General features: G+C 42.9%; 1 protein-coding gene across 1 annotated transcript; it reads right to left on the bottom strand.

Moving 5' to 3' along the window:
* Positions 1–12,361: 12,361 nt before the first annotated feature.
* LOC138982614 (H/ACA ribonucleoprotein complex subunit 2-like protein) lies at positions 12,362–25,001 on the bottom strand. Its single transcript, XM_070355942.1, has 4 exons — positions 24,775–25,001; positions 17,258–17,330; positions 15,621–15,726; positions 12,362–14,756 (listed from the first exon to the last, which is right to left on the bottom strand). Exons 1-4 carry the CDS (start codon positions 24,935–24,937, stop codon positions 14,631–14,633), a joined length of 468 nt encoding a protein of 155 aa, XP_070212043.1. The 5' UTR covers positions 24,938–25,001; the 3' UTR covers positions 12,362–14,630.
* Between the last annotated feature and the right edge of the window lie 28 nt (positions 25,002–25,029).

Raw genomic sequence — 25,029 nt, 5'->3', positions numbered from 1 at the left:
CTCCATTCCGGGCCACCACACCTTCGTACGTAGATTCTGTTTGGTCCCAACGATACCCAAATGACCCTAATGAGCTAAGGCAAAGATTATCGGCCTCAACTTCTTTGGGACGATGATGCGGGATCCCCTCAGCACAAGGTTCCCTGCAGTGCACAGCTCAGGACTCACTGCGACATACAGCTTGTCACAGTTTTCCCAGCGTCCAGTCTCTAAACACTATCTCTCCGCCTGCAGTTCGTCATCTTCACTCGCTGCCTGGTCGATCTCCTCGGCTGTCACAGCGTTCGATGTGGCGCTTGACGCGATGAAGTGAACGTGGGCCTCCGCTTCCTCGGCGAGGACGGAGGGCGACATTGTGGAAGACTGCATGAGCCTGGAGAGGGAGTCCGCGATGTTCTCCTTCCCCGGGATGTAGATGACATTGTATGTGTAGGCCTGCAGACGGAGGACCCACCGTTCAATGCGAGCGCTTGGCTTCGAACGGGGTCTGTAGATTATCTGCAGAGGTTTATGATCTGTGAGGAGGTCGAAGGACAGCCCGTAGATGTAAGGGTGAAACTTGTCACATGCCCAGACGATGGCAAGCGCCTCCTTCTCCGTCTGGGAGTACCTCCTCTCGACGTCGGTCAGACAACGACTGGCGTAGCTGATGACTCGGGGACCACCGGTCTGCTTCTGCACCAGAATGCCGTCAACCCCGAATGGCGATGCGTCGGTGACGACCTGTGTCTTCGCCTTTGGGTCGTAGTACCCAAGAGTGTGTGCACTGGCCAGAGCGTCCTTCAACGATTCGAAGGCTGCTTGCTGTTCTGGGCCAAACACAACCGGCTGGTTCTTCCGCGTCAACTTCCGTAGTGGCTCGGTCAGAGTCGCAAAGTTGGGAATGAAACGCGCACAGAAGTTTACGAGACCTAAGAAGCTTCTGACCTCGCTCACGGTTTCCGGTTCTCGTGCGTTTCTCACCGCCTCGACCTTGGCAATGGCAGGGTTGATGCCCTTTGACGTCAGTTGATGTCCCATGAAATCTATCTCAGATTTTCTCAGTTTGCACTTATCAACGTTCAGCGTCAGACCTGCATCTTGTAACCGTTGTAGCGCTTGACGAAGTCTCTCGTCGTGTTGTTTCGCGTCGGGCGCGTGTATGATGATGTCGTCAGAGAGGTTGGCGACACCCGGAATGCCTTGTACCACCCGCTGAATTTCGTGTTGGTAGATTTCAGAGGCAGCGTTGATACCCATCACCAAGCGTTTGTACCGGTACAGACCGCAGTGCGTCACAAACGTGGTAATGTCTCTGGAATCAGGGTGTAACTCACACTGGTGGTACCCCAATTTTAAGTCCAACTTTGAAAACACTCGGCTCTCAGCCATGTCCTGTAGAAGCTCATCGACGGTGGGGATTGGATGACGCTCGCGCATGACATCTTCATTTACGCGACGCATGTCTACCGTCAGGCGAATGTCATTGTTCGGTTTAGGCATGATCACAATCGGGCTCACCCATGGGGTGGGTTTCTCGACAGCCTCGATGATGTCCTTGTCGACCAATTCACACATTTTTTCTTCTACCTTCTCTCTGAGTCCGAACGGTGTTCGTCGCACTGGCTGAGCGACGGGTTTGACGTTCGAGTCCACTTCCAACTTTATTTGGCGGTCTTTCAGCTTTCCATACCCTTTGAAGAGTGGTCCGAATTCCCTGACGATTTCTTCTTTGAATTCATCCCTCTCACTAGTTACAGCTGACACACTTTGCACGTCTAGTCCGATTTTCAGAGTTGTTGCGGTGTCCCTACTTAGCAACGCTTCACCTTTCTCTCTGATGACGATACATTCTGCTGTAGTCTGGTTTGCACCTGCCTGTATCACAGCTGTGAAACTGCCGATAGTATGGAGAGGTGATTTTGATGTGTACGTAAAGTTTTTTCTCACACTTTCTTGTGGTACACTTGATCTTCTACTCCTTCATCTTCGTCCACAGTTTCTCGTCAATGATGTTGGTATCACTACCAGAGTCAATAATGACGTCAGTTTGTACACCGCCAATTGTCACGCTTATCAGATTGTTCTTCAGCGCACTTGACGTCATGAACACGTATTTCTGTTCATCACCGTCTGTGTCACTTTCACTGGTGTCAGTTTCCGCCTCTAACTGTCGCACTCTTGGATTGTTGCGGAATCTTGTCTTTCGCTTGTTGTGAGGTCTGCTGTCTCTCTTTCCATCGCCACCCTCTTTCTTTTTAGATCTAAATTTTGTGGCGTATAGTGGTCAGCACCGTTACAGTTGTGACAAGTTTTCCCTCTTGCTGGGCTTTGGGGACTTTTCCCATAGTGGTCATGTGATCCACACCGATAACATTCACCTTTCTGTTGAGCTTTGTGTGTATTTCCACGATCTTGCACAGCATGCACCTGTGATGCTTCTTGCTTCATTTGCGCAATCTGATGTGATACTGTCTCTTGCAAAGCAGCCTCAGTGAGAATTTGACCGATTGTCAAAGTTTCTCCCTTCTCCAACAACTTTCTCCTGAGTTTGTCAGACGTGCAATGTTCAATAACTTGGTCTCTGATCTGAATGTCATTGTCGGTAAATGCACACCCTACGGTAGCCTCCCTAAGTCTAATCACGTATTTGCTAATTGACTCGTCCTTTCCCTGGTATATTTGCCGGAATTTGTGACGTTGGAAAATCGGATTCAGTGGTTTTCGTTTTGACGTGTTTGTTGAGAGCATCAACTGCTTTTTTGTACTTTTTAACAGTACTGGTCTCGGGAAGTTGTTTGAAAATTGTTCTTACCTCCCTGCCTGCCGTGTATAGAAGTAATGCACGGCGCTGTTGTTTTGTGTTTTGTCATGTCAAACAGTCCAATGGAGTCAGCGTAGGCTTCGAATTCTTCGATCCACGTAGTCCATTTCAGTGACACTTGTTGAGCATCTCCTGTCGCCTCAAAGACATTTGGAGCCTGTACACCATAATTTACACTCGTCGCCATTGTAATAAGGGGAACGTCCCACTAGTCCGAGGGTTCACTAGTCCGAGGGTTCACTAGTCCGAGGGTTCACTAGTCCGATGGTTCACTAGTCCGAGGGTTTACTATAGACGCTTGATTTTCCAGTTCGTCCTACTAGTCCGAGGGTTCACTAGTCCGAGGGTTTACTATAGACGCTTGATTTTCCAGTTCGTCCCACTAGTCCGAGGGTTCACTAGTCCGAGGGTTTACTATAGACGCTTGATTTTCCAGTTATTATACCGCCCCTTAAAAGGCGGTATATAGGTTTCACTGTGTGTGTGTGTGTGTGTGTGTGTGTGTGTGTGTGTGTGTGTGTGTGTGCGTGTGTGTGTGTGTGTGTGTGTGTCTGTCCGCAAAAAGATATCCGATGTTTGAGAACCGATTTCAATGACATTATGTGTGAGGCTGTAGTACAACCTAGGCTCGATCCTCTCCATAATTCCGGTCGGTGGGATAACTAATTGACCCTCACTGGCAAAAGGAAACCCGAGGTGCTATATAATATGACTAAAAACTGTAGGCAGTTCGATCACGTAATTGTCCAGTCGGGGCGGTATCCTGATAATTTTAATATCCTTTCTTCAGTCAAAATATAAATAACTAAGTTTCTTGGGGGAAATAGTCTGAGATTTCTTCAGTCAAAATATAAAACACCACATTATCTTTTTGAATGAAAACAACTGTGTTTTTATGAGAATATTCTTCGATTTGGTTCCCACAGCAGTGAAAAACACATGCACGCACGCACGCACACGCACATCCACGCACACATACACACACAAAATGTGTGCGTGGGGGCCCGGGTAGCTCAGGTGGTAGAGCACTGGACTTGTGATCGAGAGGTCGCTGGTTCGAATCCGGGCCGGGACGGACACGGGTAAACTTTATGTGCAGACCCAGAGACGGTATCCATGTCCCACCCCCGTGTCACCACAATAGCACGTTAAAGATCTTGGTCATTCTGCCATAAGTGCAGGTGGCTGAATACACCTAAACACGCAGACACCTGGGTAGCGCGACTCCGTTGCTGCTAGCTTTCCACTGGGAGGAAGCGACCCGAATTTCCCAGCGATAGGACAATAAAGTAATGAAAAAAAAAAAATGAAAAAAAAGAAGAAAAAAATCAAATTGAATATCCTTTGTTCAAGCGTCTATAGTGAACCCTCGGACTAGTGAACCCTCGGACTAGTGGACCCTCGGACTAGTGAACCCTCGGACTAGTGAACCCTCGGACTAGTGGACCCTCGGACTAGTGAACCCTCGGACTAGTGAACCCTCGGACTAGTGAACCCCTCTCGTACGCGTTGTTGGTCATCCACAGATTCACATTCGTATATCATAGACAAGACCGTTCGGTTTCATGTCTGCCGTTTATTCCATATCAGGAAACAACTGCCGCCTTGCCGCACTACATCAATCTCTGACGTCATCCACCCGTCTTATAAGGCTAAACTATCAAATCGTCTTATTAGACTAATCTAGTACAAAGTCATGGATACAACACGCACACGCACACACACATACACACACACACACACACACACGTCATCAAATTTTGAAAAGAGCTGCATCTTACACGCACGTGACAACTCATTCGCCCACCTCGCTTGACCTACATCCAGGGTCTCTACTTTCAAACTTTCAACTGAAACTATGTTTTAACAATGTTTGTCTCATAAGCTGTCAATATATTCTCTAGATTTTAACAGTTAGGTCTAGCGCCATACTGAGGCTTCCGATTCGGATACCTATACGTCAACGCGAAAACAATTCTTTGAAAAATCGCGCTCTCTATGTCAGTCCTGTGGTGGGAGGGGTGGAGGGAATGTTAGCGCGACATTCCGTTTGCGCGAGATCCCATATGGGCGTTATTCCATTTTGCCGCCAATCCCATTTCGGCCCATTTCACAAAGCCAAGCGTCATTTTACTATCGTACGTGTCATATCGCTAGCGGGACATCCCAGTTTGGCGCCACGATTCCGTTTTGCCGTCATTCCATTTCGCCTTCATCCCATATATGTTCGCGACATTTCACAAGCCAAGCGTCATTTTACTTCCGTGCCATATAGGGGAAGGGCCCCTAATATGGACCACTTTTTGTTTATTGCTGATAACTAGCTTGTTTTCTTGCGAAGAAGTTTCATTTTGTGGTTGGTAGTCCTTCTCTCTTAGTTTAACTGTTAGGCCTAATTAGAGTGAAATAGCTTTGATAGACCTTCAGCAAAAATTAAATGCAGAAAAAAATCACAAGTGGTCCATATTAGGAGCCTGGGCGCCCAATATGGACCAGTGAAGCGGCCTTCACGAATCACTGTAAAAAGCCCCATATACTTAAAAATAACATGATACAACTTAGTGTGCAAGTCAGACTTATTCAAATATGCTTTAGATTTAGCTGTTTTGGGTTGACGAGAGCATTATTTGAAGCACACCAGGAAACTGAAGAAGCTTATCAAAAACAGAGTGAAAATAAGTGAAATTATCAACTTCCGGCCACACAAAAAAGACAATTTGTTATATTTTTTTGAAATCTCGAGGGCTAGTTATAGGTTATTTTCAGCAAGCTTCTTAATGAATTAATTAAAATTGCCTTTAGATTTGATTTTCTTCGATTTGTTGAAGGTGGTCCATATTAGGGGACTCGCACATACTTTGAGATGTTGCTATTATTTTTTTTTTTTTTGCAGTAGAAACTCGGGGTACTCACTGTTAAAATGTAACAAATACCGTAAAGTACCTTGTAAGCGCCCAGTATCGAGTAAGCGCCCACCCCCAACTTTTAGTCCAAAACCGTGCATAGGGTATAGTACCTTGTAAGCGCCCACCCCCCACTTTACACCATTGAAATCAGGGGAAATAAAAATTCCGCACTTGATCTGCTAGTTTTGTGAATGATTTCCCTTTCTTGCAAACCCTATCAAACGCCTGCAAGTCCGATGATTACAAGATGCCGCGGATCAAATCGTACACCGTTGCATTTGAGCTGTCAGCTCTTGACTATTTGGATAATAACGCCAATGGAAATGTGTCGCAAACAGCAAGTGAGTTTGGGGTAGATAGAAAAAGGATACGAGAATGGCGAGAGAATCGCGATACCCTGTTACGTCACCTGGCCGGAAAGGAAAAGAAGCTCTCTCTCTCTCTGATTTCTCTCTCTCTCTCTGTGATCTCTCTCTCTGTGATCTCTCTCTGATCTCTCTCTCTCTCTCTGATCTCTCTCTCTCTCTCTGATCTCTCTCTCTCTCTCTCTCTTTCTGCCGAAAAGTCTTTGGCCAAGTAAAAATAATAGACTTCTGCCCATATCCAGAAGACGTAGGCCTCCCCTTGTTCAAGGGAAACAGAGACACAGTGCGGCCGACAGCGGCACCTCTGCAGACAAGAAAAGAATGCGACGACATTTGTCTCCCCAAGCTCTTCTAATGACAATACGAACATGAAAAACAATGGAAGATGAAAAAAAGAAAGAAGATATGATTACGAAGTGATCAAAGTTCACATTTCTTACTAAACAAGAAGAGCAAACGCTCGATCGAGTCACTTTCGCAGTTCTGAATATTATATGAGGCATCAGATGGACAGGAAGAAATTGCTATTCACAACACAATGAGTCACGTTCACATAAAATTTGAGCCCGGTCACTTTTATAGTTTCCGAGAAAAGCCCAACGTTAAGTTGTGTGTTGCCGAACAGAAAAGGCTAGTTATCTCCCTTGTTTTTCTGATAACGTTCGTAAAAGGCTACAGATGTAAATACTTTGATGTAAAGAATAATCCTACAAAGTTTCAATCACATCCGATGAACTTTGTCAAAGATATAAAATGTCTAATTTTTCCTTTGACGCTGACCTGTGACCTTGAAAAAGGTCAAAGGTCAACGAAACCATCGTTAAAGTGTAGAGGTCATTGGAGGTCACGACTAAACAAAATATGAGCCCGATCGCTTTGATAGTTTCCGAGAAAAGTCCAACGTTAAGGTGGTGTCTACGGACGGCCGGCCGGACGGACGGCCGGCCGGACAGACTAACACTGACCGATTACATAGAGTCACTTTTTCTCAAGTGACTCAAAAACTGCTCGTGCATAGGGTGTAGTACCTAGTAAGCGCCCACCCCCTACTTTGGGTCGGAATTGGTGCACAGGGGGGGTGGGCGCTTACAAGGTACTTTACGGTACTGTCTTAGCTGTCATATATAGCCAGTTTTGTGTTATGAAAGCTTTGGCTGTGGACATAAACGAGTCCGTTTTAGGCGGCAAATTTAGAGTGAACGCTGCCAAAAGTGAAAAAAAGCGAAAAAGCCTAACGGTTTTGAGGTTTGTGTTTCTGCAAGTGTTTTGACATGTGCAAGTTATCCAGAGAGGATGAATACAGCGAATGAAATTATTTTGAGCGCTCTAGCGCCGTTAGTTTGTCAGAACTGGAGGTGGTCCATATTAGGAGCCGGTCCATATTAGGAGCCCTTCCCCTACCACTTGTGCCACATTCCATTATGGCGCCAAGCCGTTTTGCCGCGATCCCATTTCGGCGCTATCCCTATTTCGCGACATTTTGGATTGCGGCAAAATGGGATTTCGCGTAAACGTAATGTCTCTTTAGTTAAATTACGCAATATAGTAAAGTGAGGCTTGGCAAGTAGAATGAAGCAAAATGGGATGGGGGCAAAATGGTATGGGGGCAAAATGCGATGACGGGCTATTGTTATGACACGGTAGTAAAATGACGCTAGCGCGCTTGGCTTGTGAAATGTCGCGAAAATGGGATAGGGCCAAAATGAGACGGCGGCAAAACGGGATTGTACCAAAATGGGATATCGCGCTAGTGGTATGTCACGATAGTAAAATGACGCTTGGCTTGTGATCCCATGCAGGGAGTACAAATTTGGGGAGTAAACATTTCGTGGAGGGCCAGAGTAATTTTTTCGTTCCTTGTGGAGTTCTTTTTTCGTACGAGATTTTTACTGGGAGTAAAAATTTCGTACCCACTTTTTACTCCGGAGTCAATTTTTGGTGAGTAAAAATGTTGTGTACAGCGGCTAATCTCCCGAAGACAACGCACCGACCGAAAGAAACAGTACAGGATGACAGTCGCAGCTGGTTCAGTCCCGTCAGTGTCCAATCCTCCCTGTAAAGGGAACTGAGCTCTAGTGGTGTGCCGTGATCAATAGCTCATGGGGTCAAATTCGCTCAACAACACTTGAAAACAAGTCGCGTAAGGCGAAAATACAACATTTAGTCAAGCTGTCGTACTCGCATTCTCTCACCAAGACCGTATACTCGTAACATCGTCAGTCCACCGCTCGTGACAGTGACATTGACTAGCAAGAATAGCGCGGTAGTGGTTGCGCTGCAGTGAACAGGATATATAGCACGCTTTTCTGTATCTCTGTTCTTTTTAACTTTCTGACCTTGTTTTTAATTCACATATATCATATCTATATGTTTTTGGAACCAGGGGCCGACAAGGAATAAGAAGAAGTTGTTTTTAAAGGGATTCCGGACACTTAATTTTTATCATAATTTTCATATATTTAATTTTCAGAGCTGGTTTTTAAAGCAAATGTAACATATTCATATGTTTTTGGAATCAGAAAATCAAATTAGTTTTGGAACGTTTTACAAAAAAATAATTTTAATTACAATTTTCCGATTTTTAATGACCAAACTCATTAATTAATTTTTACCCCTCAAAGCTGAAATGCAATACCATAGTCCGGCCTTCGTCAAAGATTGCTTGACCAAAATTTCAATCCATTTGATAGTAAAATGAGGGCGTGACAAAAAGCCGGATATGACGTCATCAAAGACATTTATCCAAAAAATGAAAAAGACCTCCGGAGATATTCTACCCAGGAAATCTCATGTCAAATTTCATGAAGATCGGTCCAGTAGTTTTCTCTGAATCGATGTATACACACATACATACACACAAACATAAATCACGACCCTCGTCTCGATTCCCCGTCTATGTTAAAACATTTAGTCAAAAGTTGACTTAATGTAAAAAGACAATGGTATTTTAACTTAGAAATTTGCTTCATCACAAAATCCTTCCCTTCTCATTCAAGAGACGTAACCGCCACTCGGTGCACGTTTTTCAAAGGAATATCGAATTTTGGGGTAACATCTCAGAATTTCAGAATATTTTCGTCACGTCGTCAATTGCTGACTTTTAGTGACTAGCGCTCATCTATTACATTTCACAACCAATTTCCTTCATTTGCAAGAAACTGACATGCTTTTCTCCCTCAAATAAGTGTACCTCTTTAATTTGACAGGGAAAAAAACATTTCAGTCTGGTATCGAATGCGAAACCCAGCTGGTTTCAGGCGAAAACTGATAATATCGTTACATATGACTCGCATAATTGCTCGGGGCTCATGCAGATACTGAGGTTTTCCCATTTTATACCATAATTCAAAAACTGACTTCATTGATATCAACAGTTTTTAAGCTTTGTCAAATGCCCGTTAATGAACTTGAGAGGTTTCAAAAAAATGAAATAGAAACAAAAATTAAAAAAATTATTGGATTGGATTGGATAAGATTTACAGTCCAGTGAGGTTACCCTCATGGAAATTCGGGCTGCTTTCTCCCCGGGGAAAGCGAGCTGCCATACATACGGCGCTACCCATATTTTTTTTCCTGCATGCGTGTATTCATGTTTCCTGAGACTTAATGCCGTGTGAGATGGAATTTTTTTTACTTTATTCCAAGTCCCACGGGTATTTGATGGACATTTTTATCTATGCCTATACAATTTTGCCAGGAAAGACCCTTTTGTCAATCGTGGGATCTTTAACGTGCACACCCCAATGTAGTGTACACGAAGGGACCTCGGTTTTTCGTCTCATCCGAAAGACTAGCACTTGAACCCACCACCTAGGTTAGGAAAGGGGGGAGAAAATTGCGGCCTGACCCAGGCCTGAACACGCAACCTCTCGCTTCCGAGCGCAAGTGCGTTACCACTCGGCCACCCAGTCCCTTCGCATTTTTGAATATGAGCATGCAATTAGAGACAGCATTAGCTCCTACAGTTCGACATGATCTCCTTACCAGAAATCGGAGCTCGTCGATAGATGATACATCCATGCCCCTTTCTCCTGGTCAACACGGGTGCATAATTTAATATATGTTGTGAAGACTGCCAGTGACATTGGGAATGGAAATATAATGCACCATTATTTTCCACTGTTCTGTTTCAAAAAAAGATATGACTGACGAAGTAGCAGGTCTGTTCGGCTGTTATAATGAGATAGTTTAGTGGTATTGTTGTGTAATCTGATGTTTGGGACTCTTTTGGTCGACATAGACCCCATCAGCCTCATTTAACAAACTTTCCACGAGTAAATCATGGCACTGAATATCGGACAGTACTCGATCAACTTCTGATAGACAGTGAAGTGTTATGGGCCTTGATCCGAGGGATTCCTAGCACACTTATTAATTCAGCGCGTGAGGGTGAACAGAATCAGTTGTCTTTTCCAATATCACACGTACATTAGCCTATCGAACCAGAAGAAGTAGGACAGAAAGACTCTCAAGGATTTGGAAGAACGGGAGGGTATTGAAGGGAAAGTAAGGAATTCACAGACGAGAGGTTAATGGAGAGGAATGAAGGGGCTAACTTCAGGGAAATTAGATGGGGGGGGGGGGGGGGGGGGGAATTAGGGGAAGGGGCAAGTACTCCTTCTACCAGGAGAGAAGTAGTCCTTGGGAAGGGGCCAAAACTACAGGAGGGAAAGACGCTGAGGGGAAAGTATGCGAATAGTGGGGGGCGAGGGTGGGGGGTTGGGGGACGAGCAAGGATCAAAAGAGCTCTGTGTGTGCCGTCACTGTGTGTATGTATATATGTGTGTATGTGTGTGTGTGTGTGTTGGAAACTCAGAGACAAAGCAGCCATCACAAAGAATCAAAAGCAAACACTTTTTTCTCTCATTTCATTTGTATTAATTCCTGTTCATGACATACAACATGATGCAACCATAAATTTAAAATACCTTTTTTATCAACATTAATTTTGTGTGAAAACATGTAAGTGATGCTTTCCTTCAAATGTAACCTATCAGAAAACCTAACCAGGCTTAACTTTTTTGTGTGGATTTTGTTTATTTCTACTGCAAAAAATCAGCAATATCCTATCAGTGATTTCTACAGTCCAGAGACACTTCTTTTTCTAATGAAGTACAGCTGTTGGCTAATGAAGTGCAACTGTTGGCATCTTCAAACATCTTGTTAAAGCCATACTGGTATTTTCTTGTGAGTACAATAACTTTATAGGACTGAATCATCTGAAGAAATATTTTAAAAGGGAGGCATCTTTAACCAACCAGTGAATTCAAAGACATTTGATGAGAAACTTTTCTTTTACCACTTGGATGCATGGTAATCAAGTTATTTGGATGAATGGTCATTAATTCATGTTTATTTCCTACAACGATTTGATCAACAGCAGGGATGAACTGACACTGAAATCACAATTTCTCTTTTAAAGTGTAAGCTCTAAATTAAAAAAAACAAGTCGCGTAAGGCGAAAATACAATATTTAGTCAAGTAGCTGTCGAACTCACAGAATGAAACGCAATGCCATTTTACTCGTAGCATCGTCAGGCCACCGCTCATGGCAAAGGCAGTGAAATTGACAAGAAGAGCGGGGTAGTAGTTGCGCTAAGAAGGATAGCACGCTTTTCTGTACCTCTCTTTGTTTTAACTTTCTGAGCGTGTTTTTAATCCAAACATATCATATCTATATGTTTTTGGAATCAGGAACCGACAAGGAATAAGATGAAAGTGTTTTTAAATTGATTTGGACAATTTAATTTTGATAATAATTTTTATATATTTAATTTTCAGAGCTTGTTTTTAATCCGAATATAACATATTTATATGTTTTTGGAATCAGCAAATGATGGAGAATAAGATAAACGTAAATTTGGATCGTTTTATAAATTTTTATTTTTTTTTTTACAATTTTCAGATTTTTAATGACCAAAGTCATTAATTAATTTTTAAGCCACCAAGCTGAAATGCAATACCGAACCCCGGGCTTCGTCGAAGATTACTTGACCAAAATTTCAACCAATTTGGTTGAAAAATGAGAGCGTGACAGTGCCGCCTCAACTTTCACGAAAAGCCGGATATGACGTCATCAAAGACATTTATCAAAAAAATGAAAAAAACGTATGGGGATATCAATCCCAGGAACTCTCATGTCAAATTTCATAAAGATCGGTCCAGTAGTTTGGTCTGAATCGCTCTACACGCACGCACGCACGCACACACACACACACATACACCACGACCCTCGTTTCGATTCCCCCTCGATGTTAAAATATTTAGTCAAAACTTGACTAAATATAAAAAACCAGGTAAGTTTGACACTATCCAGTTTTGAAAAAAAGCAGAAACAAGTCGCGTAAGGCGAAATTACTACATTTAGTCAAGCTGTGGAACTCACAGAATGAAACTGAACGTAGTCCGCCGCTAGTGCAAAAGGCAGTGAAAGTGACGAGCCTGTTTGGCGCGGCAGCGATTGCGCTGTGCTTTACTGTACCTCTCTTCGTTTTAACTTTCTGAGCGTGTTTTTAATCCAAACATATCATATCTATATGTTTTTGGAATCAGGAACCGACAAGGAATAAGATGAAATAGTTTTTAAATCGATTTCGGAAATTTAATTTTGATCATAATTTTTATATTTTTAATTTTCAGAGATTGTTTTTAATCCAAATATAACATATGTATATGTTTCTGGAATCAGAAAATGACGAAGAATAAGATGAAATTGTTTTTGGATCGTTTAATAAAAAAATAATTTTAATTACAAGTTTCCGATTTTTAATGACCAAACTCACTCATTAGTTTTTAAGCCACCAAGCTGAAATGCAATACCAAACCCCGGCCTTCGTCGAAGATTGCTTTGCCAAAATTTCAATCAATTTAATTGAAAAATGAGGGTGTGACAGTGCCGCCTCAACTTTTACAAAAAGCCGGATATGACGTCATCAAAGGTATGTATCGAAAAAATGAAAAAAACGTCCGGGGATATCATACCCAGGAACTCTCATGTCAAATTTCATAAAGATCGGCCCAGTAGTTTAGTCTGAATCGCTCTACACACACACACAGACACCACGACCCTCGTCTCGATTCCCCCCTCTATGTTAAAACATTTAGTCAAAACTTGACTAAATGTAAAAAAAAGCAAGATACAGTGAAACCCGGCTATATTGAAGTGGCACGGGACCCGGGAAGACCTTCAATATAGCCGGAACGTCAATTTAGGCAATTCTCGGTAATATTGAATTTCCCTCCTTGTTCCTTCAGAAATTCAATATAACCAAACTTTTTTTCACTATACGTTCTTTCTTCCGTGTCCACACATTGCGTTTGATGTGAGATATATTCCCATTAATCTTTCACCTGTTGTTCTTCGAGCCTACTTGCTTTTGTCAGGGTTAGGCTAACCCTAACCCTAAGACTTTTCAATGTTTCTTTTTCTTTCAAAATCTTGGTCACACAACCTGCCAACATTCCATATTCCTCAGCTACTTCCTTTCTTTTTTTGCAGCCAGTTTCCAGCTTCTGAATAAGCTCGATTTTTCTTTCAATTGTCAGGCTCACCCTTTTTGGCTCACGAAGTGTAGCCTATGCGATCGTAACTTTGTCTGTCTGTGCGTGCGTGCGTATGTGCGTATGTGCGTGCGTGCGTGTGTATGTCTGTGGTAGAAACTTTAACATTTCGTCATTTGAAGACGTCACATTATGGCGTAAGAGGGTTAGACGTCACGCGAAGGAATGTCTCGGTCATTGTTATTTTGAGCGGGCCGAGACTATTTGGCAGTCGTGTCTGTAAGTAGGCTACATGCAGACAGACAGATCTAGATCTAGTGTCTCTCTTTCTTGCACAGTGTCACCAATGCTTACTGTGTGTGTGTGTGTATGTGTGACGGAGTGATTGAGTTTGTGTTACTGTTTGTCGATTTCTTACGTGAGCCTTGAAGGCTTCGCCTCTTGTTTGTTTTGCAGCCATTTTTGCCAGTGTACAAAGGGAAACTACTTGCATGAACAAGAGAAATTAAGTCGGGGAGATCTACGCACCACAAGACTACATGGCGTAGCTGTCCGAGGCCCGGGGCATTGTTAGACTATAATTGTTATCAGAGACCTCCTGACTCGAAAGTTGATGCTGTTCTGGCCTCTCCCCTTCCTCAACTGATTGCGCTGACAGAGGCGTGTCATATCATTCGGCGCCCGCGCAGTCATTGTTCTTAAAAATAAAAAGTTAAACAAATCTTTGGAGCAAACATTTAATATAGCCCGGTAAAAACGTCCCGTGGGCTGAATTTTTTCTTTAATATAGCCGGGATTTCAATATAGCCTACTTCAATATAGCCGGGTTTCACTGTAACATGAAATGTTGATTGACAAACAAAAATTCCCAAAGAAAGCGAATGATTTCATACAGACACTAGCACACTTGCATCAAAAACACATTCACGCATCACTTGCTATCACTTTCACAATTAGCCTTCTACTTTCACCGTTTCCATTCACACTGAACACATGTCCGTTCGTCCGTACTCCTCCACGATAAAAAGAGGACGAAGAAAATCCGCGGGCAGCAAGCTAGTAGGATTTGGGTAATTCCTGGATGCCTGATTTGCACTCATCGAAACTGTCTGTGTAATCCTCGTGGGTTTTGATCAGCACCATGCAAGTCTGACGCTTAGAGCCGCAGGCTGACCCAAGATCCTGGAATTTAAACAAATCTTTAGACACAACATACAAAAATACTATATAATCTACAGGCATGAGAATTGAAAAAAGTAAAAAAGGCTGAACATTTGTTATTAATATCAAAGCCGACGGAGCGAAGCGCCTAGCCTTACAAGAGGGGTCCGGGGGCATGCCAACCCCGGAAATGTTTTCTCCAAAGAACCAAAATTGTGCAATTTGGTGTCATCTGAGCTCCATGTTTGCCATTAAATTCAGTTTTTAGAACCATTTTTGCCTCCCATTTATTTTTTCGGCGGACACTTTTGGTTTTTCGGAGGAACAAACATCGGCGGAAATGTGCCTTTCGGCGGACAATTCCCATGCCTGAATCTAGCCGAGGGACCAGTGGTGATGATTTTTACCATTAAAAAATCAAAGCAACTTGTATATACTGCTTTAGAAAAAAGTTGTTTAGGAATCAAATTCTTTATTTGGTGTTTAACGTCGTTTTCAACCACGAAGGTTATATCGCGACGGGGAAAGAGGGGATAGAGCCACTTGTCAATTGTTTCTTGTTCACAAAAGCACTAATCAAAAATTTGCTCCATGGCTTGCAACGTAGTACAATATATTACCTTACTGGGAGAATGCAAGTTTCCAGTACAAAGGACTTAACATTTCTTACATACTGCTTGACTAAAATCTTTACAAAAATTGACTATATTTTATACAAGAAACACTTAACAAGGGTAAAAGGAGAAACAGAATCCGTTAGTCGCCTCTTACGACATGCTCTATTCCATCCCCCCCCTTCCCTCCATCGCGATATAATCTTGAACGGTTGAAAACGACGTTAAACACCAAATAAAGACGCGCACAAACACGTTCAATGATATTCACCTCTTTGGATGGTACGTAGCAGTAAGGAATCCCCTTGTCTTCACACATGACAGGAATGTGACTGATGACATCAATGGGACTGACGTCGCCAGCAATCACCACGATGCTGGAAAGAAACAATGACACCATGCACACATGATTAGCTGGTGTTTAAAAAGCGACAGTTTTTTGTTTCACTCTGCGCAAAGACTTTACTGCTTTACAGGCAACATTACAGGAAATTTCTTCAGAATACTGGATTCTCTTCCCCAAACACTTAGGTTTGGCAACATATTAGCAATATTTTGTGCAAACTAACAACAAAATTAAACAGAATACACATGAAAATAATGGAAATTATTTTTGTTTTTGTGCGTGTAGAGTTGTTTGCTACCCCCCCATGAAGTCTAGAATTGGTGTTTGTAAAGCACTTAATTTGCTTCGTCCATTCTGAAAACACACAATTCATAGATGAGTCACAGAGAACCAGTGATGGTGCTAGTATTTTTTCAAACCGATACGCAAACTTTTATGATGCAAACACCAGAAACAAGAAGGGCAAAGCCCATACGACTCACATGCTTGACCTTGACCTTTACATGACCTTGACCTTCAGGGTCAAGGTCAAATAACTAAACCTAGCAATGACATCATACACTAAGAACTGCTTTACACATTTTTCCTACCAAAATACATGTGACCTTGACCCAAGGTCAAGGTCATCCAAGGTCATGCACCACAAAGCTGTTAATTCAAGACATAGGAAGTACAATGGTGCTTATTGGCTCTTTCTACCATGAGATATGGTCACTTTTAGTGGTTCACTACCTTATTTTGGTCACATTTCATAAGGGTCAAAGTGACCTTGACCTTGATCATATGTGACCAAATGTGTCTCATGATGAAAGCATAACATGTGCTCCACATAATTTTTAAGTTTGAAACAGTTATATTCCATAGTTCAGGGTCAAGGTCACTTCAAAATATGTATACAATCCAACTTTGAAGAGCTCCTGTGACCTTGACCTTGAAGCAAGGTAAACCAAACTGGTATCAAAAGATGGGGCTTACTTTGCCCTATATATCATATATAGGTGAGGTATTCAATCTCAAAAACTTCAGAAAAAATGGGAAAAATGTGAAAAATAGCTGTTTTTTAGACAACATTTATGGCCCCTGCGACCTTGACCTTGAAGCAAGGTCAAGATGCTATGTATGTTTTTTGGGGCCTTGTCATCATACACCATCTTGCCAAATTTGGTACTGATAGACTGAATAGTGTCCAAGAAATATCCAACGTTAAAGTTTTCCGGACGGACGGACGGACGGACGGACGGACGGACGACTCGGGTGAGTACATAGACTCACTTTTGCTTCGCATGTGAGTCAAAAATGGGAGGCCAGTCATTGGAACCAGAAAGAGTCCGACTAAGAATTGGTTTTGTTGTTTTACCAGCGAAATAAACCGGTCGTTCTGAAAATCAACTGGTAGGTCATACCGGCAGCCAATTTTATTCCGTTATTTTCTCGTTTCAACCGGTAAAATACAGGTAATAACCGGTTAACGCCAATACTGAGAACACATATTAAGAATGCCCTGTCAATTGTGTTTTTTTGTCAAATGCCCTTGAGCCATCATCAACAAGATCAACACTTACCCCTTGTCACCCTTGCGGATAAACTTCTGCACCTCACGGACGCCTTTCCTCACATAGTTTTTCTGTTTGCAGGCTGAAATAAAATTAAAAAAACAAATCAAAATACAGGCTACAGAACAGCTGATTACAAAAATTTCTCAGAACTGACTGGGGGTCATGGTTAACACCTCATTCCTCAGTGGTGGGCCCAGGGGGGGGGAAGTCCCTTTCTGAAAACTAAATTCAGCAATTTTAAACGCAATTTGATGAACTCTCCTGGCATCTTGAACACACAGAGAATATAATTAGAACATAAAAGAAAGATTGCTTCTTGCAAATGTTCTTTGAGGAAAATTCATCTTTTGCCATTTTTTTTCTTAGGCCGACAGAGACGGGTCACACTAGCCGCCGCGAAAAACGCGTCCGTAGTACTTACTGAACCTATTTTCTTTCATTCTGAGCACATTTTAAGAGTAAACATGACAAATCTATATATTTTGAATTCAGGAAAAGATGAGGAATACAATGCAATCAATTTTAAATCTGTTTGCGAAAAATCGATTTTAATGACAACTTTAAGCAAACTCATAAATTAATTTAAGCTTCTAAGCTGAAATGCAATACCAAAGTCCGGGCTTTGTCGAAGATTACTTGACCGAAATTTGAACCAATTTAGTTGAAAAATGAGAGCGCGACAGTGCTGCCTCAATTTTCACAAAAAGCTGGATATGGTGTCATCAAAGACATTTATCGAAAAAAACAAAAAACATCTGGGGGTATCATACCTAGGAACTCTCATGTGAAATGTCATGAAGATCGGTCTAGTAGTTTTCTCTGAATCGTTCTACACACACACACCACCACCCTCATCTCGATTCCCCGTCTATGTTAAAACATTTAGTCAAATGTTGACTAAATGTAAAAACAAACAAAATAAAGCAAAACCCCACAAAATTAAATAAAGGCTAATAGAAACAAAACATCAGTTCCCGTAAAAGCATCTCTCTCGGGAAATTACTGTGCTCTTTCTCCTTTTAGTCTTTCTCATATTTCCATTTAAAGTTACTGAACTTGTCACGTCCAGGTGCACCGGAGCCCCTAGGGCTTTCAGTCATGCCTCAGACAGCTGTCCCATCGACTGGCAACACTAAAGGTATATGAGGGCATCTGTGAGATAGTTGTTTAAGGCTTTTGACTGTAGCTATCGTAATCTCCGACAAAAAGACAAATCGTTGCTTCAGCAATGCTGTGACTCCTGCACTGCCCTTTTAACATTCAAGCAATTACTCACAAAAGAAGTCTTGTTAAGGGAGGTAGTTGGAAGAAAAATCTTCTTTCCAGACTTTCACTGAAGGCTTAAATGGTAGACAGCAGTGATACCGGTACCACCGTGAAATTACAGTACAGTGGAGTCCAGCTATGACGAACCTGGGTATAACGAAATCCCGCTTTTAACGAACTGCCATTGATTTCCCGGCAGACAGCCTTCTATTTCGTACTTGTTACTTTCCGGCTTCAACGAACCTTTTGAACTCATTTGCAAAACGAACCCCTCTTATAACGAACACGTTTTCATCGCCCCAGAGCCGTTTTGTCTCTAAAAGTCACAAGGCTACAACGAACTGATGTCAATAATTGTCTCCAAAGACAAAAATACACAAACACAAGTGCACATCGCGTGATGAGCGAACTCTGAACAAACTAACAGCGGGAGGTGCACAGATCGAACCAAAACCGAAAGTTGTGGTGACGTCATGACATTTTGCGATGTACGTCAGCGAAGCTCGTGCACATGTGGTCTGTCTTGCTAAAAACAATGGCTGACGAACATGGTTTCGAAATCTGGAACTGTTTTTTTGTTTTCTCCGATCCGTGACCGAGTGACGCGATATAGAACCACGCGTTCATTTGAATCAATACTCTCCTCAGGCAGTGAAGTCTCCTAAATTGCTCAACACTGTGGACAGTCCGGAGTGCAGTTATGTCCCATGAATGAGCGAGTCAAAGTTTTATTGTGAAAACTGACGCTTTTCGTGCACCTCCCGCTGTTAGTTTGCTAGAGCTCTCTATGGATTATATTATGAAGCTGTTGAAAACATGCAGAGATTGTACTCTCCAAGGAAAGATCGATGGGACGATCATTTGAAGGTGAGTGGGAAAACTTGTCTTGAGGCTATTTAGGGTTGAAAACTCTACAGCGAATTACTGATATAACGAACTAAAATGTATCTCCCTTGAGATTCCTTGTACAGCAGTCCCTGCAATGTACGGCCCCCGGCGTGAGCGGACACCTGACATGTACGGACACATTTGCTCGGCACGGAGTGTTTTCCTTCTATATTTGCCCCCCCTTAAACGGACACCTGCAAAACGTGGACGCGGACACTCATTTTCGGTCCCAACAGCAGGTCATACCTCCAATGTACGGACAGACCATCGTCAAATTTTCACCACAACAAAATCGATAACAGAGCAGTCCGGCTCTTGGTACAAAGATCACAGCCGCAATGGCGTGATGACAGTCACTGATAACTTGAGTGCACGTGTACCCATCGTTTTGGTCAGGAGTGGAGTACATGCGAAGATGCCAACATGAAACTGCACTGTGCTCTTTGGGACGTAAACAACAGAAACCACAGTCGATGAAGGTCCTGAGCGAAAGAGAGTGAAAAACCGGCCACAGTTCTCAGCATCGTGTGTCTGTGTGTAACCTCTTTCATTGACAAGATACTCTTGTTTCCCCTCAGCCTTGACCAGTGAGTCGGTTGCCTAATCTGTGAACCCTTCAGTTGTCTTGCTGTGTCAAAAGTTACGACACAGTCAACTGGTTTTGCTCTGAGTGAACAGTGCAGCTGGCCTCTCTGGCGACAGCCCCAAACAGTACATGGCTGGAAGGAGTGAGAGAGAGGGGGGGGGGGGGGGGGGTGGAGGGGTAGCTGGCTAAACTCTGTGGGGTGTCCGGTGTCACTGCATGTCAGCAGGAAGAGCATTGGAGAGAAATAGAGAGGTGTACTCTTGCACACAATTTCCAAGCATCAGTTGTCACGGCTTGGGGTAGGCATTAGTGAGGGAGATTGGGAGCTGCGTTATGTACAGTGTATTTCCAATTGAAGAGTGCAAAGTCACTGCCATGCCACATGATCGGCATGCAGTCAATAAAGCCAAACAAGAAGAAAATAAATTACTTGATTATGACATGCAGCTCTATCTGCTGCTATTTATTCAAACTGGTTTTCAAGCTTATTCTTGCAAAGCATCTGCACACGCTCCTCTGTGCTGTGTTTGTGTGGCTGCATTCGTATGTCAGTGCATGGTGAGTGTCCACCATAAAGGCCATCCCCTCCTCATCGTGGTATGGTGGTGAAACAGAACCAAGCTATGCCGTCAGAAGAAAATCGCTGAAATTTCACTGTCCCTAAAACGTGGGGGTGTTTTTCATTGTGAGAAGTATACCGGTAGGGTTCTCCCATGGCGGACGGGTTGGTTGCTGGCTAACGGGGCTCTGGTGAAGACGGGGATGTGCTGGACAGTACCGGTGTGACGGCACAGAGGCCCAAGGACACAAGCGGTCATCTCAGCAACCTCCAAACGGGTAGACTGGACTCGACAACCATGGTAGGTAACCAGTCTAGGAGAAGGAAAACTCCGAAATAGAACCACGGGCAGACCAAGCTCAACAGCCCAGGAAGGCAATTGGTCTAGGGGAGGGACCCCTGATCAACGTCCATGGCCGAAGCCGGAGATGCGGGACCCCCTGGGTGCCAAAAAGCGCTGCATCACGCAAATCACAAAATGATGGAGACAAACCAATTGATCAAACGTTATAGTGAAACAAACCCATCTAGTGAACGACGAAGAAGAAGAAGAAGAATGGTGAGTGTGTTCACTGCCTTGAGGATTTATTTTATCTCTTCTTTTCAACACTTCATACAAATCATTTTTACAGAACGTTTAAAGAAGTATTAGGAGTTTATTGTTATTGCCACAAGAAGTGATTAGCGGCATAGACTCAATCCTGTTGTTTGTGTGTCTCTGTGTGAGTGTATGGGGGAGGGGGAGGTGTGGTCACCCCTCCCGTGACCGGACACCTGCAATGTACGGACAGTTTTGCTATGGCCCAAGTGTGTCCGTTCATGAGAGGGACTGCTGTACCCGGACTCCACTGTATTTGTACTTATTTAACATGAACTACATTTTCAGGTTTGCTTGTCTTAAAGGCATAGTAAGCCTCCCGTAAACCATCACTGAGCTCCCCGAGCCTCTACATACAGTGCAAGCATACTTCCATTTGAACGCTCACCGAATGGCAACATCCTGGCTGCTTTCTGTCGAGAGTGAGACATTTTCAAAGAATTTATTTTCGTTTACTATGTTTACTATCAGGCGCTAGACCTAACTTTTAAAATCTAAATAATAAATTGACAGCTTGTTAGTATGTTACACAAACATTCTTAAATCATAAAATAATTCTTTTTTCATCAAGACATGATCAGTACAATTCGAAGTTTTGAAAGTTTGAAAAAAGAAAAGCCCGGAGACGTGTCATGCGAAACGTCTTTCTCGTAGCAGACAACGGTTTTGCCTAGCGCCAGTTCCTCTGAACCGTCAACCACCACCGCTCTAGTTCGCAGCCGTTTGTTGCGTTTTAGATTCAGAGGTACACAATAACGTGCTATTGCAGATAAGCTTACAGCGAGTCGCATTGAAATCACAAACTGACAACTATATTGTGAAAAAAAGGAAACTGGATCACACGAGTTCACAATGGCTCAGGAGTAAGATAAACCACGCAAAAATAAATTCTTTGAAAATTGCTCGCTCTTTACGGAGGGCACCTAGCATGTTCTCAAGCGGCGAGTGTTTAAATAAAAGGGTGTTTGTACTGTGTGTAAAAGCCTGACAGTATCTGTGATGGTTTACAGGAGTGCCTTTAATATCACCTACTTTTCCAATATTTCCTTTCTCACGCCGTATATTCAAATAAACCGAAAACTGGCCCCCTCACCAATAAACAAAGTTTTACTTTTACTGCCGACATCACAGCAAGTGACTTTCAAGCAAAGCAAAATGTCTCTTAAAAACTACCCTCCTCTCCGACGCAGTCCTCATCCATGCAAAGAAAGTAAATGGTGCCTTCTGAGCTGAGAATCTTCTGTCGCTCATTGGTCTAAAACATAAATATTGTGCAGCAAAGGGAAGCTACCCACGGGAAAATAATCATCGAATATCCTGTTATTAACCAATGAGCGCTGGTATGCATATTCGGTGCGGATACATGATTTGTCCCGAAGTGGATTAGCGGCTCGCGAAGGATGATTCGTCCAAATAACAACCTGCAGCGGACGGGAGCTGAAAACTAAAGGCACATAATAGTTCAAACAATCATTCAACTGTATTTATTTGACCTTACACAGACTGTAGGAAGAGGCAACCCGTCTTGAACAATATTTTTCCCCAGGAAGCGACTCCAAGAAGAACACAGAAGACTCGAAGGTGAGTGACAGACCTTGTAGCAGGGATCGCGTTTACCGGTAATTTCCGGTATTTTACCGGTTAAGATTCGCCAATACCGGAAAAAAAAGTGGATGTCGGTCAGACGTACCGATTGTTATTTGGTTTGACCGGTAAAAAAAAAAGTAGTAATTACAAAAATCGTTTGTCAGTACGAGGGAGAGAGAGAGAGAGAGAGAGAGAGAGAGAGAGAGAGAGAGAGAGAGAGAGAGAGAGAGAGAGAGAGAGAGAGAGAGAGAGAGAGAGAGAGAGAGATTTGGATGGCTTGTTGTGACAGCGCTACAATGTTGCGATTATGTCTCCATTGATGACACTTGATGTCAAGGTGTCAAACATGACGTCAAAAATCAGACATCATACTTTTCGCGCCATTTCTTTCGGTTCCCGGTCCATCGTAAAATCTTTCAGTTTATGTTATAAGGGATGGCATCTAACTATAGCCGACATAGCATCATACCGGGAAATCACGTACTCACACCAGCTTAGATCTTTGTCTACATACAGTTGATTATTGTGAGGCGAGTCGATTGCGATGAAGAAGCAACGATCTTTACTGTCTTTTCTACCCCCAAGAGGTGAGAAAAGGCCTTTGAATGAAGGAACTGAAAGTGAAAGTACTTCACGGCCTAGTACATCTGCAGAGCCCGAGTCTCAAGCGGCGGCAAAGAAACCAACATCGGCATCTTCCACTGTCAAACGATTCCAGGAAAAATGGTGCAAAGAGTTTCTGTGGTTGCGGACAGAGGGGGAGGGGGAGAACTTTCTCACGTTTTGTGAAGACTGCAAAAAAACACGTCAAAAACATGGTTACACAAGAGGTTGTCGAAATTTTCAACATTCATCTCTCGAAGACCATTCAAAATCGCTAAGTCATAGAAATGCTGTTGGCTCTGCGCGTGAAAACTTGTTGACAACAAAGACTAGGCGAAAGTGAAACTGTAACAGTAAGTAACTAGTGAGTAAGTCTTCCAGTTGCGTGATTACTATTTGCTTTCCTATTTTATTTTGGAAGTCTCTCTCTCTCTCTCTCTCTCTCTCTCTTTCTCTCTCTCTCTCTCTCTCTCTCTCTCTCTCACAGCGGCTGCTGATGGGTCACTGTCAAGTTGTGCGACAGTTGCTTTGAGGGGGGGGGGGGGGGGGGGGGGGGAGAAAAAACGTCCGCATATCACTGACATTGATTTAATGTATTGTAAGTCATTGTTTGTCTTTTACTGGTTGCCTTGGCAAGCTTACCGATTTTCGTGAGAGCCTTGTAGCCAGCTCATGACGTCATACCGGTTTGAAAAATACCTAGCGCGATCACTGTGTAGTCTTTCTGCGATAGTAGTAGTCCAGTGGACGATACCTTCCGCCTGTGTTCTGACACCGGACCAACCATTCCTAGCACTAACCCCATAATGCCAGACACCAGGCGGAGCAGCGACTAGATTGCCAATTTTAAAATCTTATGTTCGAACCCACGACCTCCCGATCACGGGGCGGACGCCTTACCACTAGGCCAACCGTGCCGGTACAGTTAAGGCCAAAAAAAAAAAAAGGTCTGTTTACGGTAACCCGACCGACCCTAGTTTTTTCGCGCGACCCTAGACTTTTTTTTGGCATTTGGGAGAAAAAAAAAAAAAAAATCTTGTTTTTTTGGCAAAATAACGTAAACATATGGTTTTTTGGAAAAAAAATAAAAATAAAAAAAATAAAAAAAAATTCCCGACCTACCGACCCTATTTTTTTGGCCTATGTTACCGTAAACAGACCTTTTTTCTTTTTTGGCCTAACGATACTCGAGAGATACGGAGAGAAGATAGTGATATCTATTTTACATGACAGACCTGAACAAAATTCCAAAATGAGACTGAGAGCTATTGAATTAAAAAGCCGCGAGTCTTACGGGGAAAATGTCCCGATCCTTCTAGTACAACTACTACAAGTCTTCTAACCATTTTTTAAACCGATTACAAACAATACCGCTGGACTAGTTGGTGGTTGCCTTTTTTCAAAAGCAGTTTATCATCTTCATATTTAAATCATACCTTTCTTGATGGTTTTAAAAAGACGTTTTGTCAGTTTCTTGGTAGCCAGAGGCTTAGCAATAGCACAGAGATATTTTGTTTTCTCTTCCCACGTTTGCCCTTCAGCCTGTTCACCATCCTCTGGCCCTTCGGACTCCCTTCTTTCTTTCTTTACTTTCACCATGATCTCCCAATGTTTAGAAACTACACGTGCTGCGTCAAAAAGTCTCGGCGGAAGTAGTCATTCAGTGAGGAAATGTAAAGTATGTACCGTTA

This window comes from Littorina saxatilis, linkage group LG12 (assembly GCF_037325665.1).
Source record: "Littorina saxatilis isolate snail1 linkage group LG12, US_GU_Lsax_2.0, whole genome shotgun sequence".
Taxonomy (NCBI): domain Eukaryota; kingdom Metazoa; phylum Mollusca; class Gastropoda; order Littorinimorpha; family Littorinidae; genus Littorina; species Littorina saxatilis.
The sequence above is the reverse complement of the archived record's forward strand: the minus strand, read 5'-3'. Positions and strand labels throughout refer to the sequence as shown.

Bases quoted from the DNA above. Each gene is read 5' to 3' on its own strand.
- LOC138982614 (XM_070355942.1), bottom strand. From the start codon at position 24,937: ATGGTGAAAGTAAAGAAAGAAAGAAGGGAGTCCGAAGGGCCAGAGGAT. The intron at 17,331-24,774 runs GTATGATTTAAA...ATTTTATTTCAG, and splicing joins TTTTAAAACCATCAAGAAAG to CCTGCAAACAGAAAAACTAT. The intron at 14,757-15,620 runs GTGAATATCATT...TTTAAATTCCAG, and splicing joins GCTACGTACCATCCAAAGAG to GATCTTGGGTCAGCCTGCGG.